The sequence below is a fragment of the Platalea leucorodia genome (assembly GCF_965183815.1).
Source record: "Platalea leucorodia genome assembly, chromosome: 7".
Lineage (NCBI taxonomy): Eukaryota > Metazoa > Chordata > Aves > Pelecaniformes > Threskiornithidae > Platalea > Platalea leucorodia.
In genome coordinates, this window is record NC_138829.1 from 39,747,516 (window position 1) to 39,762,237 (window position 14,722).

The 14,722-nt window shown below is 46.4% G+C and overlaps 1 protein-coding gene across 5 annotated transcripts in view; it reads left to right on the plus strand.

The window, feature by feature from the left end:
- SUSD6 (sushi domain containing 6) overlaps window positions 1-13,938 on the plus strand; it is a 91,233-nt gene extending 77,295 nt beyond the window's left edge. For all 5 annotated transcript variants that reach the window (XM_082317678.1, XM_082317682.1, XM_082317680.1 and 2 more), the window contains 4 exons: window positions 1,369-1,566; window positions 4,573-4,711; window positions 5,905-6,326; window positions 7,970-13,938. In XM_082317678.1, the coding sequence (XP_082173804.1) occupies window positions 1,369-1,566; window positions 4,573-4,711; window positions 5,905-6,326; window positions 7,970-7,995 (785 nt within the window). In that variant the 3' untranslated portion in view covers window positions 7,996-13,938. The remainder of the gene's footprint in view (window positions 1-1,368; window positions 1,567-4,572; window positions 4,712-5,904; window positions 6,327-7,969) is intronic.
- The last annotated feature ends 784 nt before the right edge of the window (window positions 13,939-14,722 follow it).

Genomic DNA, 14,722 nt, shown 5'->3' on the forward strand with positions numbered 1-14,722 from the left:
TGAAGAAATAAATTGAATTGCAGTTATAAAGCTGGCAGAACTCATAGCAGAGGGTTTTTGGCTTCACTCAGCACTTCATCTTGGGGTTTACTGGCATTTACAAGGCACTACCTATGATGCATTCACACATGTGATTAGGTTCAAGGGTCACTTGCACTGCAGCAATGTAGCAAATTTTTCCACAGTGGAATGAATCTGTAAAGTTTTCTTTTGCTGCTTAAATCTTGCCCAAAATCCAGTTACTTGAACTTTGCCCAGCTGTCTCGCTGTTTGTAAGTGGGACACTTAGAGGCAGAACGTGGGAATGCGTGCTCCAAGGTTTAAGGGCAGGCCTGGATCACCATGCTGTGATGGAACAGGGTGGGTGGGTTGGCTGGTTTTCTATGCCCCAAAATTTCTCAAGAGGGATCTTTGATGTATTTTCTTCTGTGAAGTTTGGGAAGCTGATGTGGATTTAAAGGGAAAAATTTGGATTTCTCCCTCTTTTGGCCAGGCAGATACGTGGCATCAGCAGGGATGTTGGGGCTGTTCTGCAGGGTCACTGTGACCTGCCAGAGGAGAGGAAATTCTAAGCAATACAAATATGCTGTTTTCAGTGCAGTTTCCTCATTTGTGGTTTGTTGTTTTTATTTGAATGGCTATTGAAAATTCTACAAGAAAATTTCTGGCATGTGCTATGTCTACACCCATTAGTCGGACAGGGGAGATGCAAGGAGAAATGTGAAGTGCTTCAGCACTCCAGACTTAACATAGGTAAACAGGGTTTTTTAGAAATGTCTTTGTAATATAACTTATTCCTTTTTAAAAATAGGCTAGAATATTGGTCCTACTGCAGCAAAACTCGGTTTCCCGTACTGTTGGTGGTGTATCTATGTAAAATAGCTAAAATCAGTGTGCTTTTACAGGGTTCCAGGGTGCCCATAGTACAGTGGGGTGTTAGCATTCTTCATTTGTTTCAGTAGGACGTCTCATGCTTTTTCCTTATCAGGCTAATGGGAAAGCCTGGTTGTTAGGTTCCCCCCAGTCTCTATGAAACAGCTGTGGGGAAAAGATAGTACCAAGGATTTTTTGGGCCTCTCTCACGTGGAATCTCTGTTGTGTCACTGTTCAAAAATATCACCAGTTTGATGCCTGCCAACTAGATTGTACTGCTGGGATAACAAGCAGTATTTAGCAATCACAGAAGACGTATCGAAGGTGAAACTGAGTGGTGTTCTCTGCCATTGTGTAACAGTCCGTCTTCTTGGGTTTGGTAGTTTCTTAATTTAGTGGGTGTTCGTAGGTGGAAGTCTGCCTACGTGCCATATCTGTTGTGCAACAGATGTTTTCCTCTGAGATATCCTCCATGATGCTTTCTCTTTTTTCCAGATTGTCCCCAGCCACCACAGCCTGAGAATGGAGGCTATAAATGCCACCCTAGCCCCTGCAACAACCCTCTGACTTCAGGCAGTGTCATAGAGTATCTGTGCGTCGAAGGCTACATGCTGAAAGGAGATTATAAATACTTGACCTGCAAGAATGGAGAGTGGAACCCAGCCATGGAAGTCAGCTGCAGGCTCAGCCCGGGTGAGTGCTCCCTGACTCCAGTGGGACAGTCGGAATTGCCTTTGCTTTTCAGATTATCCTTAAACACCGAGTCTGTGTGATGCTGAGGAAGTCCATACAGCTGCCTCTCATTGCTCCAGCCATTTCATAAATGCAGCTCACAATCACAGCTCTTTATTAAAAACATCTCTTCTGTAACAGCCCATCAAATGCAGGCTCAGCATCCCTCATGCAAGGAGACAACCCATGGAAAAGAGTATAAAGGAGGCAACTTTTTACTTATGTGGAGCCTCTTATTTTGACAGCTCTCATACCAGAAATGGGGGAGGCCCTAATTGAGGCACTTTCCATGCTGTCTGTTTTTGCTCCTGATGGGTTTGACAGTACGTCTCCCTCAGTGGCGTACCCATCTGTCCACATGTGCGCATGTGCGTGTGAGTATGTAGAGCCAATCTTCCTTGCAAACAGGTTAAGTAGCTGTTGGCCTCCTGTGGCAAAGAGCTCGATGGTGCTGCTTTTCACTGTACTGGCAGAAAAGGACATTGCTGACAAATGATTTCTGCTTCCCTCCGAAGCTTTTGTTTTGTGGGTCTCTCCCAGCTGAACAGGAATTCCTCCATCAAAGGAGGAAAGTAAAAGGGTTTGCAGGAAAATGTTCATCATACAGCTCTTAGTTTGCCTACGGCTCTTCTGGTTTTAAAAGCATGCATACTGGATAAAGGGAGAACTCCCTCTCCTCTTCAAGTTTGGCTAGTTGATAAAGTCTTACTGCTCAGTCATCCTGAGTCAGCAAGATGTACACTCTGGAATGAAGCCTTGTAATCCTTAAGGCAAAATGTGTCAGCTTAATTGGAAGGAAACAGAAAAGCACCTTCTTCAAGCTCTTTATGGAGCTCGCTGCGTACCTCTGATCTCTGGAACATCCTGTCCTGTCCCAAAGACACTGTCTTCTCAGTGTCTCTGTCACAGCTGCTCCAATAGCCCCTTCCCATGATGTATAAGGAAGGGAACTGGGAGTTTACCTGGCAGCAACTAGATCCTGAAAAGGCTTTTCAAATTCAGCATAAGCTTCCTTTCCACAGCGGTCCCCCTTGCCCTTGCTGCACCCAGGCTGGAGAACAAAGCTGTGCTATTGCAGGTGGTGTTCCCTGGGTGGCATTCCTGCATGGTGGCACTTGGTCTACATCAGGGCTGAAGGGATTGTGTTGTGATAAGCAGAAATCCCTCAGATTTCTTTAGCATCCTGAAGGATCAGTGGCCTTATCAAAAATATGGGGCCTCAAAAGTCTGCCTCAGTGAAGAAAGCCATTGCTTTCACAGCACAGGCTTTGAAACAACTGGACAGGGTCAGAGACAGCTGAGATTTAACTAGCAGGTCTCTTTCACAGAGCTAAAAGGAGGAGGAGGTGGGAGACTGTAGAGAGAAAGACAGTAGGTCTTAAAATGATTGGTAATGGGTAAGATCCCACCTGCTCTATATAGAGTAAATGAAATCCCTAGCAGTTATCCGATGTTTTGTGTAGCTCTGAGCCTGTCAGTCCCATAGCCTTTTGACAGTTTATTGTATGAGCACCTTGCTGGAATATGAGATGGTGAATGTGCTGGAGGGGCCCCTGGGTAGTGAGCAGTTTTACAGCGTCATGTACTGATGCTGAAAATGGAGCACCCCTATTTGCCTGCCCTCTTCCCTGTCAGCATACTCAAAGTCCCCTGAGTAATGTTGAAAATGGAAATCCTTACTCAACCCTATTTGCCATAGGGGAAAATGTACCAGACGTTGTTTTTATCCTGGGGAGAAGTTAAGCAACTTCTGAAAAATTTCAGGAGAACGACTAAACCAATAGGTTTGGCCCCAAGAGAATGTGTAGAAAATGCAAACTGGCTTTCCAGCTTACATGCCTGTTTTGGGCATAGATTTCAGGCTGTAGGCTTAAAAACAGTGGTCCTCCAGCTTTTTTCCTCTGTTTGCCTGCTCTTCTTCCCCTCATCCCTATGTGCATGTGTGTCCTGCATCCCCCTGCAGTTTGAGACCTGTGCTACCGAAGAACATGTTGAATGTAGCAAAAAGGAATTGAGGGGTTGCATACATGGGAATGTCCTGAATGTGAAATGCATGATAGTATTTGCCGATGGGGAGGTGAGGTTTTTCAGATCTTTACCAAAGACGTAAATTAGGGACAGAGACAACGCGTATACAGACAGTTATTTGCTCTAGGAAGGTGAAAGGACTAGTGTAGCGTTCTAGACATGATACGCAGTGCTCAGCAATACTAGCTCCAGGCCATTTTTTCTCCACTCCCAGTTTATTCCTGTCTTGCAAGGGACCTTTAAAAGCCAAATTGGTTCCCATACAGTCACACGGCACAGCTGAGGAAGGGTAGGAAGGAGTAATGTGAACAGGGCCCATGTATCTAATGCTGAAAACTCAGCATCCTGAAGCAACATCTGCCTTCCTTCTTTGTTCCCTGGCACATGCTTGTGTGAGAGAGAAACTGAATGCTTGCTGCATTTTAAATATACCCAGCCAGGTGACTTCCAGCTCTTCCTTTGGGAGGCTGCTCCAGTAGCCAAGAAAACCCGTTATTTGGAACTTTTCCTATTGTTTGGCCTAAAATATCCTGCTTATTGTGCTGGACAATTATTGACCATTAGTGACATCAGGACATTTTTTTTAGCTTTTGCTCAGGCAGATCTATATATAACATGACCCTTACTGCCATCTATCAGTTTCCATGGCCTGCTTGCACTGCTTTTCTGTTTGCCTTGTGTTTTTCCAAAGGACCCTTGTATATGCATGGGTTTTTTTAGGTTCCCTTTACAGCTGATGGAGAGGTGTCAGCTTGACCTCTGACCTGTCCCTCTATGAGAGATAGCTGGTGTGCCTTGACTATATGGAAAACTTGGGCTCCTCACATGTGCACCCAAGTGTAACTCCTGAGAGCAGGCAATGTGGATATTTTTTCCTTCCCTATGGCAGTGATTTAAGGGAGTGGATCATCTTACCTTGCGTTCCTCTTGGTTTTGTAGAAAAGGACTCTCCTCCAACAATTGGAGTACCCACGCTGTCCATAGTAGCCTCCACAGCAAGCTCCGTCGCCCTGATTCTGCTCTTAGTTGTGCTGTTTGTTTTGCTGCAGCCGAAGCTGAAGTCGTTCCATCATAGCAGGTAAGTGTAGCTGGGGTTTGGAGGGGCTCAGAGGCATCCTCTTTCTTTGCAGCAGAAAATCATTAAGGGACTTGGTTTAGGTCTTCATTTTGGAGCAATTTACGTCCTCGCTTCTCTGCTCCTGTTTTAATCACCTCAGTGGCACCTCTGCCCCATGGTCCAGCAGTACTCTGAAATGGTGGTCTGCGATACCCAGCTGCAGTCCCCATTCTAACGTGCCACCTGGTGAGTGGTTTCCTTGCTCTTTTTCCTTGGCTTTGAATGTGAAAATTTATGATCCTGCTAGCCTGGCTATAGATCAGTCTCCTGCCTCTCCTAGCCTTGAATAGCTACCGAAGTATGTGTCTGGGTGTGTATATACATCTCCCGCAGTCTGCTTGTGAGATCCTATGGACACGTATTCAGGCAGTACTGCTGATTAGATACACTTGCAAAGCTGCCATCGTTCCCTGCTGAGAGAGGTGGCCTGGGTTTGTGGATGAGAGGAGGGACCCAGCCATAACACTGCTCCCAGTCACTGTGGACTCTTCCGAACCAGCTACTGGTACACCTTAAATAAGAGCAGAGACATGGCTGTCCAGCAATGGGAAGGTTGAGAGGTGGGGCCCTAGAGTCTGCCCTTTTTTGAAGAAGTCCAAACCACTGGAAAAGAAAAATTCAATCTCAGGACTCTGACTCATGAGCCTAGGTGATTCACACTGTGCCGATTTAAGAGCTGTCTGCCCCACCTCACCAGAGGTTATCTCGCCAGCAGCAAAGGTGGCAGAACAGGCAGCGCTGGATGTTGCAGAATATAGCAGTGTAACAAGCTGAAATGGGCGGTGGTCAGAGCTCTTTTTTATCTGCAGGCTGTGACAGCAGAGGGCTCTGAGTCATGATCTTTGTCAGATTTAGCTATAGAGGCAGGTGAGGTGGGAAGCATTGTAACCTTTTCAGCTCTTGCTTCTAAATCCATCGGGCACTGTGAATTACAGCCCCTGCTCATGTTTATGGCAATTCACAGTAGGACTGCAAGGCTTTGCTTGCTTGACCTCGTTAAACCACCATTCATGTTTCTGTCTGTTCTCCTCTAAATAAGTCAATGGTGAATATTAGAGTTCTGTTGTGGGAGGTTACTGGAGTTCTTGGTAACATATATATAAAAATATAAATGCGCAACTTGATTTCCCCTCTCCTTTGTTTCTTTTTTTGAGGCGAGACCAAGGTGTGTCTGGAGATCAGGTCTCTATCATGGTGGATGGTGTCCAAGTGGCCTTGCCATCCTATGAAGAAGCAGTGTATGGCAGCACAGGGAACTGCATTCCACCCTCGGACTCCCGAGTGCAGATCGTGCTCTCGGAGGGAGCTGGGCAGAACGGAGCCAGAGAGATGCAGCAACAGGACCAAGGGGCTCGCAATAGCTTTGAAAGAGAAGATGAAGCCCCTGGACATTCTGGACTGTGTGAAGCCAGTGGCTCTCAGCGCTCTGAAACTGTTCTTGTGCATCAGGCTGCTACCTCTTCCTGGGTAGCTGGCATGGCTAGCAGTAGACCTGTACACAAAGAGGTCCAAGATTCAGAAAGCAGTGACATACAGAGCCTTTTATCACTCACTTCCTCTGAGGAATACACAGACGGTACGTGACTTGGGCAAGGAGCACTGAATGAGACCCTTGTAAGAGTAGGTTCTGCTGCTGACTACCTAGGATGAAGATGGCAAGGAATGCCCCTATGTACGTCAGGGACCAGAGGAGCTTTTGCAAAGAGGTGTCCCAGTCTCCATGGCATGTTTCACAACTTAGATGTGCAAGCAGTATTTAGTACCTTTTTCTGAAGTATGCGGCGCTCTCAGGCTGGGAGCCTAGGGCAGTCTGGAAAAACTGTTGGGGTTCTGCTGTTCACTCTTGTCTTAGCAAAGGATTTCCAGAGAAATGCCAGCCTCCAGAATCATAGTGCAAATGCAGTAAAATAGCTGTGTCTGTGGAGAACAAGTTGGTGGGAGCGGGAGGATATGCTTGGACTACCAACCCTTTGCGATATTTAGTGGTCTTCATTTTTAGACTGTTTTAGTAAGCAGCTTACTGCCACAGCGCATACAGCGCTGCAGCCTTGGCACGCGAGAAGACCTAAAAGGGATGTGCTTGAACTTACTGTACAGGGCAGAGGGGCAAGTCTGTTAAACAGTCAGTGCATCTTGCGTTCTTCACTTCTGTTCCACCCTGAAGGAGAGGCTTTACAATGGCAGAGCCGATGTGAAGCTGCAGCTTAAGGTTGCTTCTGCAGAGACTGCTGGCTTGTAGATAGCTCAGGGCAGAACTTCTCCTTTCCATGGTGTCAGGCCCTACAGTCGTAGTAATGCCACCCAGAGCCTTGCAGTCAAATCAGTTAAAGGGGATTTCTGCTAAAGGGCGGAAATGGCAACGTGTCCTGAGATGGGCATTAAACCTCAAGTGCGTAAACAGCAGAAATCCAGAAGCGAAGCCTAACGAAAAATGTCTGCAGTGTAGAAATCAGAGGATGTTGCCTCTGCACTGTGTCATTTTTATGACTGCCTGGAAACATGTGTTGCCTCTAAGGCTTTTGTTGTACAGTAGCAGATTGCCTTTTGAGGAACTAAAAGATGATGAGGTCATGGGAAATAAGGAAACTGTCATTCTTAAGGGAAGTTATTACCTTCCCCTAAACAACATTGGTGAGGCTTTACTGGGAATACTGTATCTTCTTGTGGGTCCCCCAGTTCAAGAGAAATGTGAAGAAACTGGACAGGCTCTGTTGGAGGCCTGCCAGGATAGCCAGGGGCTTATGGGGAGTGACCGAGGGAGCTGGGCTTCTTTCATCTTGTGAAGCAGCAGCTGAGGGCCAAGTCAACAATTGACTACAGTTACTTTACAGGGAGTTGAAAAGGCTATGGAGCCAAACTCTTCTCAGCCAGATGTGGCAGTGGCCACAAGCTGTAACTTGACAGATTCAGACTGGGCACTAATTAAATATTTTGTGCTAGGAGGGTAGTGCAGGACCAGATGGGCACCCAGAGAGGTGATGGAGTCTCTGTCCTTAGAGATTTTCAAGGCTGGAACTGGTGATGGTCCCGCTTGCAGGGACAGGTTGGAGCAGAGTCCTCCAGAGGTCCCTTCTGCTGTGTTGTGATGACAGGAAGACCACTGCATTATCACATTATGGAAGCGGGGGCCTGTCTTGCTTTCAACAGTGATTTTTCTGGTGTGTGTTGAACTGCAGAAGTTTGACTACTTTTTTCTTTTCTTCTTTCCTCACCATTCAGATATTCCCTTATTGAAGGAAGCATGAGGCCTGCTGTGTTTGTCTAGCCTTCTCCCTCTTGGATTTCTTCCTCCTCCCCTCCCCCTACCTTCAGGACAGAAGCACTCTGTGCAGCCTTCCCCGTCCTCGCAAGCTGTGCCCTGGATACCTCCAAGCAGAGACGCCCTCAGCTGAAGATCCAAAGGATGTTGCCAGGTTGCCTCCTGGATGCACCAGCGGAGTTGGTGCAGCGCTGGCTTCCCCATTCCATCAGCATCAGGGGCTCAAGGAACAGAGTGGATTTGAGCTCTCTTTTTCCCCAGCCAGATGTTTGACAGCAGTCTCTGAAGAGCTGCTCTTTTCTCGTGCCTTTCTCCTCCTCACACCGGCTTGTTGCAGCTTATCAGCCTCTCTAGTCCTTCTGCTGCCCAGAGAGCAGGGGCTAAAACCGCTTGCTCATTGGGTGCAGACACAGTTTATATATACGTATATATGTTTTATATAGGCTCTTCTTCTGGCATCCTCTTTGTGATAGGGCAGGATAAAATGCCTCACTGGGACTGAAGCTGGGCTTGGGAGGGATCCCAGTGAAGGGGCAGCTTGTGATGCCTAGAAGCGCCTCAGATGAGATGGGCTGTGTGACAACTTAGCTGTGCAATAACAGTTCATTGAGAATTGCTAGAGCGCTGAAGGCTGAGAAGTCCAACGTGTGGGAATGCCCTCTGCCCCCTTCTCAAAAACCACCTCTGCAGGAGTCCATTCCTGAAAATCACTTTTGTCTCCTCCTTCCTTCTCTACCTGTGCAGCCCACTTGATTATGCTGTGTTTCTAGAAGCTGGGACTGGGACTGTCCTGCCAATAAAACAACCCTTTCAGCTTTGGTCTGGTGCCAGAGCTGCTCCTGGTGTTCGTTTGTAGAAGAGCCTCGGAGAATGGCCAGTGGTTAGCAGGGTCCAGAAAGCTTGGAGGATGTGACTTTCAGTTAACCAGCCCAGTGTTAACTCTGAGTTAGCCCCATTCACTGAGACATCAGGACTGGAACCAAATTTGTGGACCTGCTCTTCTGAATAAGCTGTGTGTCTCAAAGCTTTTTCAGTTAAGGTGGTTCTGCACTAAAGCTTAGGTTCCTTTGGTCAGATCTTCAGGAAAAGGTAACGCTTTTGAGATGTAATCTGGAAGTGGTTTAGGTATTTGAAAACATCAAGAGAAAAAATGACCGTAGGTAGTGAATGCCTAGTGCCATTGCTGCAATCCCAAATTACCTTTCCAGCCACACTAGGTACCTTGGTATTTGAATCCTGGGTAGCTACTATCTCAGAGGCTAGTGTGTCTTCCTAGCTTTGTACAGCAAGAGTCTGCTGTTTTATCCTAATGGGCTGCAGTGGGCCCACAGAGAAGGGCTTCTTCCTTGTGGCTGGGGGTAAGCAGCATTTGTAAAGTCTCTCCTAAATACAAGGCAGTTGCATGCTTTGTGAAGGAAGGCTGGCTACACTGAGAGCAGTGCCAGAGGGTACCATAGCTTATTCCTGAACCTAAGTTTTGAAGATTGTTTCATGTTCTGGTAGCAGGGAAAAGAAAATCCAAAAAGATGTAATCCTCTGCACCCCACAGTTACCTACAGCAGGTCAGAATATCCTGGTTGCTGTTAACAGGACTCTTTGCAGCAAGCCACATTCATCTGGGGTAGGTGATCCAGTCACAAAAGCATCATGGTGGTTGTAAGGCTCTTCACCGGGGAGGTCTGGACACTGTTCCGTGGGATTGGTTTCAGCAAGAAGAGTTGGCTTCTTAGATGCATGCGCCCTGTCATGACTGTCTTGAAGTAACCAGGGAAGTGTTTGCCCTATGAGAAGCTGCTAAATTTTTATTTCAGTTGAAGGAGCAAAATGTCATGGCCTTACACATCATGTGGTAACGTACAGGTAAATAGGGATGCTATCTTTGCTGCTTTGCTTTTGGTTTATGATCTTCGCCATCCTCATCCTTGTTGCTCCAGGAACGTACCGTCACAGCACTTAGTAAAAGTGACACAACACCTTTATATAGAAAATCACTGTGGCTTAGCTCCAGTTCCTGGAAATGGGGATTGGCCATAGTATCCAGCCATGTACCCGCTGCTCCTGTTCCTGATTAGCTGTTAAATCCCAGGAGACCTGGGACAGCGCGTGCCTGTGGATGGAAGAATCCTATTTTCCCTATCCTTGTTTTAGAGGGATGTTATTAATTTAAAAACACAGTATTTTAAACTTCCTTCCCTGTTGCTCATGTTACCTCGCATTAACACAAGGATTTGATAAATCCCATTGGGGTGGTTTGGGTATTTTTTGTTCAGTTTGGATGGTGAAAAATCCCACATCGCTTTACAGTGGGCTGTGGTGCCTCAGCTTCAAGGACTGTAGAGTTGTTTACACATCTGCTATTGGAATTCTAGAAAATAAGCACGGGAATGTTTGTATTTAGTTTTTAACTCCTGCCTTGGAAATGGTCTAAGCTTGAACAAATTCTCTCATTCACTGGTTTATCAGGGCAGATGGAGGGATCGAGCGAGTGTAGTGGTAAGGGAGTGTGGAGGGAAGAGTACGTGACTTCTTTCCTGCTACCTAACCAGCTGGAGCCGGAGGAGTTGCTCTCTAGGCATTTAAGGTCCCATCTACTCAAACTGACCCTCAGCAGCCAAGGTGCAGAAGACATGCTGTCTTCCTGCAAGGGACAGTCCCCTAACTCAGTGTCAGCACCGGCTTGCTGGGAGAATCCCGCAACAAAGCTGGAAGCTGATCCCGAGGCCTGACCTTGCCCTGGACGCGCGCCTGCTCTGCCAGCAGAAAGCACGTACCGCATAGCCCTGCCTCCTCTCGCTGCTGTTGTAAAGCAGGCAGCTGCCAGTTTGGGAGAGCAAATTCAGTTTGGGTGGGGAAGAGAAGGAAACAAGCTGCATAGAAGAGGGAGTGCTTTAATTTTGTTTCATTTATAGAAATTGTGGGAAATGGCTTTACTAAGGGGCAGGGGGAAATGTGGAGGTGGAAGGAAATATGCAAGCGTAGATCTTGTGATCAGGCATAAACAGGCAGCTTCTGTTGGCTTGCTGGGAGGGTAAACCAGCAGCTCCCAGGCCAGTCTCCTGCGCTGGCTGGTAGCCCCAGCTGATGCTTCCAGCGCTTGCAGAAGAGCCTGTCCCCTGCAGCAACACTTGTGGGAACAGGCCCCAAGGACTCGTGCAAGCCAGAGCATGGAAAACAGTTTGGGAGCATCACATTCCTCTTGCCCACATCCTCAGCTTTAGAGTTTATTTTCATGTAAAATGAGGTAGAATGGCTGGGAAGGAACCTGAGAGATGTCTGCTTGACAATTTTTTTGAAGGGGGAGGGGAAGCAAGGCCTCACTTCACTGATTATCAAGTGATTGTTACTCATTCATGTCTGTTTTAATTCTGCGGAGGTGGAAGGATTGGGAAGTCTTTTGGGTAGAGATTTAGGAAAAACTAAATTGCACAGTCCTGTCTTTACTTATGGGAGCAAGGGCTGAGGCTTAAAGATCCCTCAGTCATGAGCTCTGCTCTCTCTCAGGAGCGTTCATTACCTCTGAGCAAAGAGTGCGTCCTCTTTGGCTGTTGCCATAGGTAGAAGCAGCCTGGATCTCAGCGTGATGGATGAGGAGCACAGGGGCTCAGCCTTCCAAGATGTAACACAGTAAATAATTTTTTTTTCTTTTGTCTTGTTTTTTTTTCTGATGGGGCCACAGCCTCCTTACCTTTTTTCCCCCACTTATGTCTGGCAAAAGAATTCAAAGGGAGGCATTTTTTCTTATTTAGCACTCCTGACATAATCATCTCATGCTCTGTCATACATGCTGGATCCCATGATATTTCAAGAACATTAAAATGATTTAATTGCATTGGAAAAATAGCACTTATTTTAAAGGTTTCTGTTATTTTTGGAGTCTGATAGGCTAAAAAAAAAAGGGCATTTCAGAAATTCAGAATATTATGTGCAATAGAAAAACTTCCTTGCTCCCTTTCAGTTGCATAGTTTTTTAAAAAAATAAATAAAATGCAACCTACTGGAGTGTTTACAGCCCAAGCATTGCAGAACTGGACCAGCCTGAAAGAACCAGAAAGTGAAGCTGACAGTAAGCCATGGGGAAGCGGGGCAGTCTCCTGTCAGGATCTGCATCATGAAGCTCAGCTCAGTCGATTGTGGCGGAGCCTCCTGCCACCTTGGTGGGGGTCAGCAGCGTTGGTGAGAGATGGGTTTGTGTGTTCTGGTTTTAAATAGCTTGCTTCTCCCCATCATTAACTGCAGAAGAGGTAAAAAATGATGTCAGGAGGAGAGACGTGCTGCAGCATGTGAGCCTGTGGAGTTGCTGCCGAGTTAAAACTTAATAAGTTTGGGAGGGAGAAGAGCTTAATGCATTTTTGTCCTTTTTCTTAACCACCAGGGAACTTGCTGTGTAGAAGAATGCTTACTCAGCAAGCATGCTGCTTGTTCATCCTTTGGCCGTCTCCCCTGAGGTTTCTCCTTAGCCTTTCAGCTCTGGTGTGGTGAATTGTTTAATGCATCTGGAGCCTTTATTTGGCCTTTCAGCACACGGAGAAGTCAGGTGTGTTAGGAAGAAATCTGTTCCACATGTTTTGGGAGGAAACATCCTAAGGTGCTCCCAGAGGTGGATGACTTGGGTCAATACTGAGGAGTGGGGCTGAGAGGGCAACAGGCTCAGCCATTGGAAATAATCTGGGATGGTTAAGTCATTTGCAGCACAGAAAAAGGAACACAAGGAGGGGGGTAAGGAAGAGCTGTGACTGAAAACAGAGGTATGCTGCAGGCTAATGAGCTAATGCATTCATGACTGCGTTGTAAGGAAGCTTGTGCTTTGTTTAGATGATTTAGCAGACACCAGCAGGCTCGCTGTATAAAAAAATATTAACGTACAACTGGTTGGACACACTGAGATTTCCTTGCTGACCTTTTTTAGAACATACTTGCAAAACCTGGTTTTACTGTTCTGATAGCAGTTGTTTTAAAAACAAAAAAAAATCTGCCTTATTACTTTATCCAGATAACTAATTAAATCAGTTTCACTTTCTGGTTTCTGTATATAAATGCAATAAATCCCATCCATTTTGCACACCCTGCCTCACCCTCCAGTCCTTTCCAGGGAACTGCAGATTGAACCTGCTCTTTGTGAAAACCTTTGTTTGCAGAAGAACTTAATTAGAAAACATTTATGATACGCTTTCAAGAGTGGGGAGAGGTTTCCTAGAGCAGGCTTCATTTTAAGATGTATTTTTATACAGGGAATAAGCCTTTTTCCAGTCCTTCATCCCCTCCTCCTGCCCTTCCACACCAGGACAGAGCACGCCACTTCCCACACTTCTCTTCAGGGCCCTGTGTTCAGCACCGCTTCCAAACTCGACCCTCTGCAGGTGACGGACGAATATATGTACCCACCAGAACGGGTGCTACTGATGCTCTGCACGTGCTTTCCATAAGCTGTGCTTTTGCTTCTGTCCTCGAGTGAGCAAGGACAGAGGCAACGGAGTTGTGCTGGAAAATGTTTTAGTTCCGATTCTCAAATTTGCTTCCTTCCAAAAGAAAACAAAGTGAAGTTGTCTGTGAAGCAGGTGTCCTATGATGCGGTGGGTAGACTGCTGGTAGTTGCTGATGCAAATGCAAGGGGAGCTCGATTGCCTTTGTGCATTAATCTTTTCTTCTTTCCTGTATGTGTTTTCTTTTTATCTGAATTGCACCACTATGGAATTATTTGCAGAATGGTACTCCAGATATATGTGGGATTTAAAAACAAAACCATAATTGATGCTGTGCAGGATGTCACTCAATCAGTTTTATTTTGCTTTATTTTATATATATTTTCTGGTATCCTGTACATTGCAGTGGGTGTGAAGATAGTATTTTAATATTTGTACAAAGTTTAATTTAATTGTTCTGTGTATATAACTGCATTTCTAAATTAAAAAAAAATTTCTTTTGAAGTGAAGCTATAATCTCTTGTGTATTTTTTTTTTTTTTAACTGCTTGGGCCTTGCAGACTGGAAATCTAGCAGATCATCAGTGAATACATTGCAGCAGTGTAATGCCTTCCATGTGAAGATCAGGATGAAGCTAAAGCTAGGGATGCTCAGATGGCTTGGGGAAGGAGGCAGAGACTTGGTGTGGCCTTAGAAGGATCATCTGTTTCCAAAAACACCCTCCGTTCTCGGAAGCAAAGGCCACCCTCAGTGTGCCTGCATATAACTGCAGGAGAAACGGGGCCGGGTTGGTTCAATGGCCATTCTGCAGGGCTGTGATCACGCAAGTGCCACCCGGACCTGTTGTCCTGGCTTGGCTGGCGTTCTGGGCAGGTGTTTTCAGCGGACACCCCTCAGCCTGCCTGAGAAGCCCCCTCATTTAGTGTGCAGACTTGGTGCATGAGGCTGGGCAAGGTATTTGTTGGCCTTTACTTTCTATAGCACTGTCTGCATGCGCAGCAATTTGCTACTGTGGTGCAGAAAGACCCCCACAAGAGCTCTGTCCCTTCCTCTGCTCCTCCAAATAAAACATAGTCTGCGCAGCCTGAGCTGCCTTGGACCAAGCAGCAATGATCGGTCGATGGAGAGGAAGGATGCAATGACGTGCGTGAGGAAAGGCAATAGCAGTAAAGCAAGAGGGGCTGAGTGCCTTGGGAGATGTGAGCTGGATGAAAGCCATGGGGGGCCTCAAAGGGGGAATAAGGTTGGGTCTGGACTTGACGTAAGGAGAGAAGATGCATTTGGGGGAGTGTT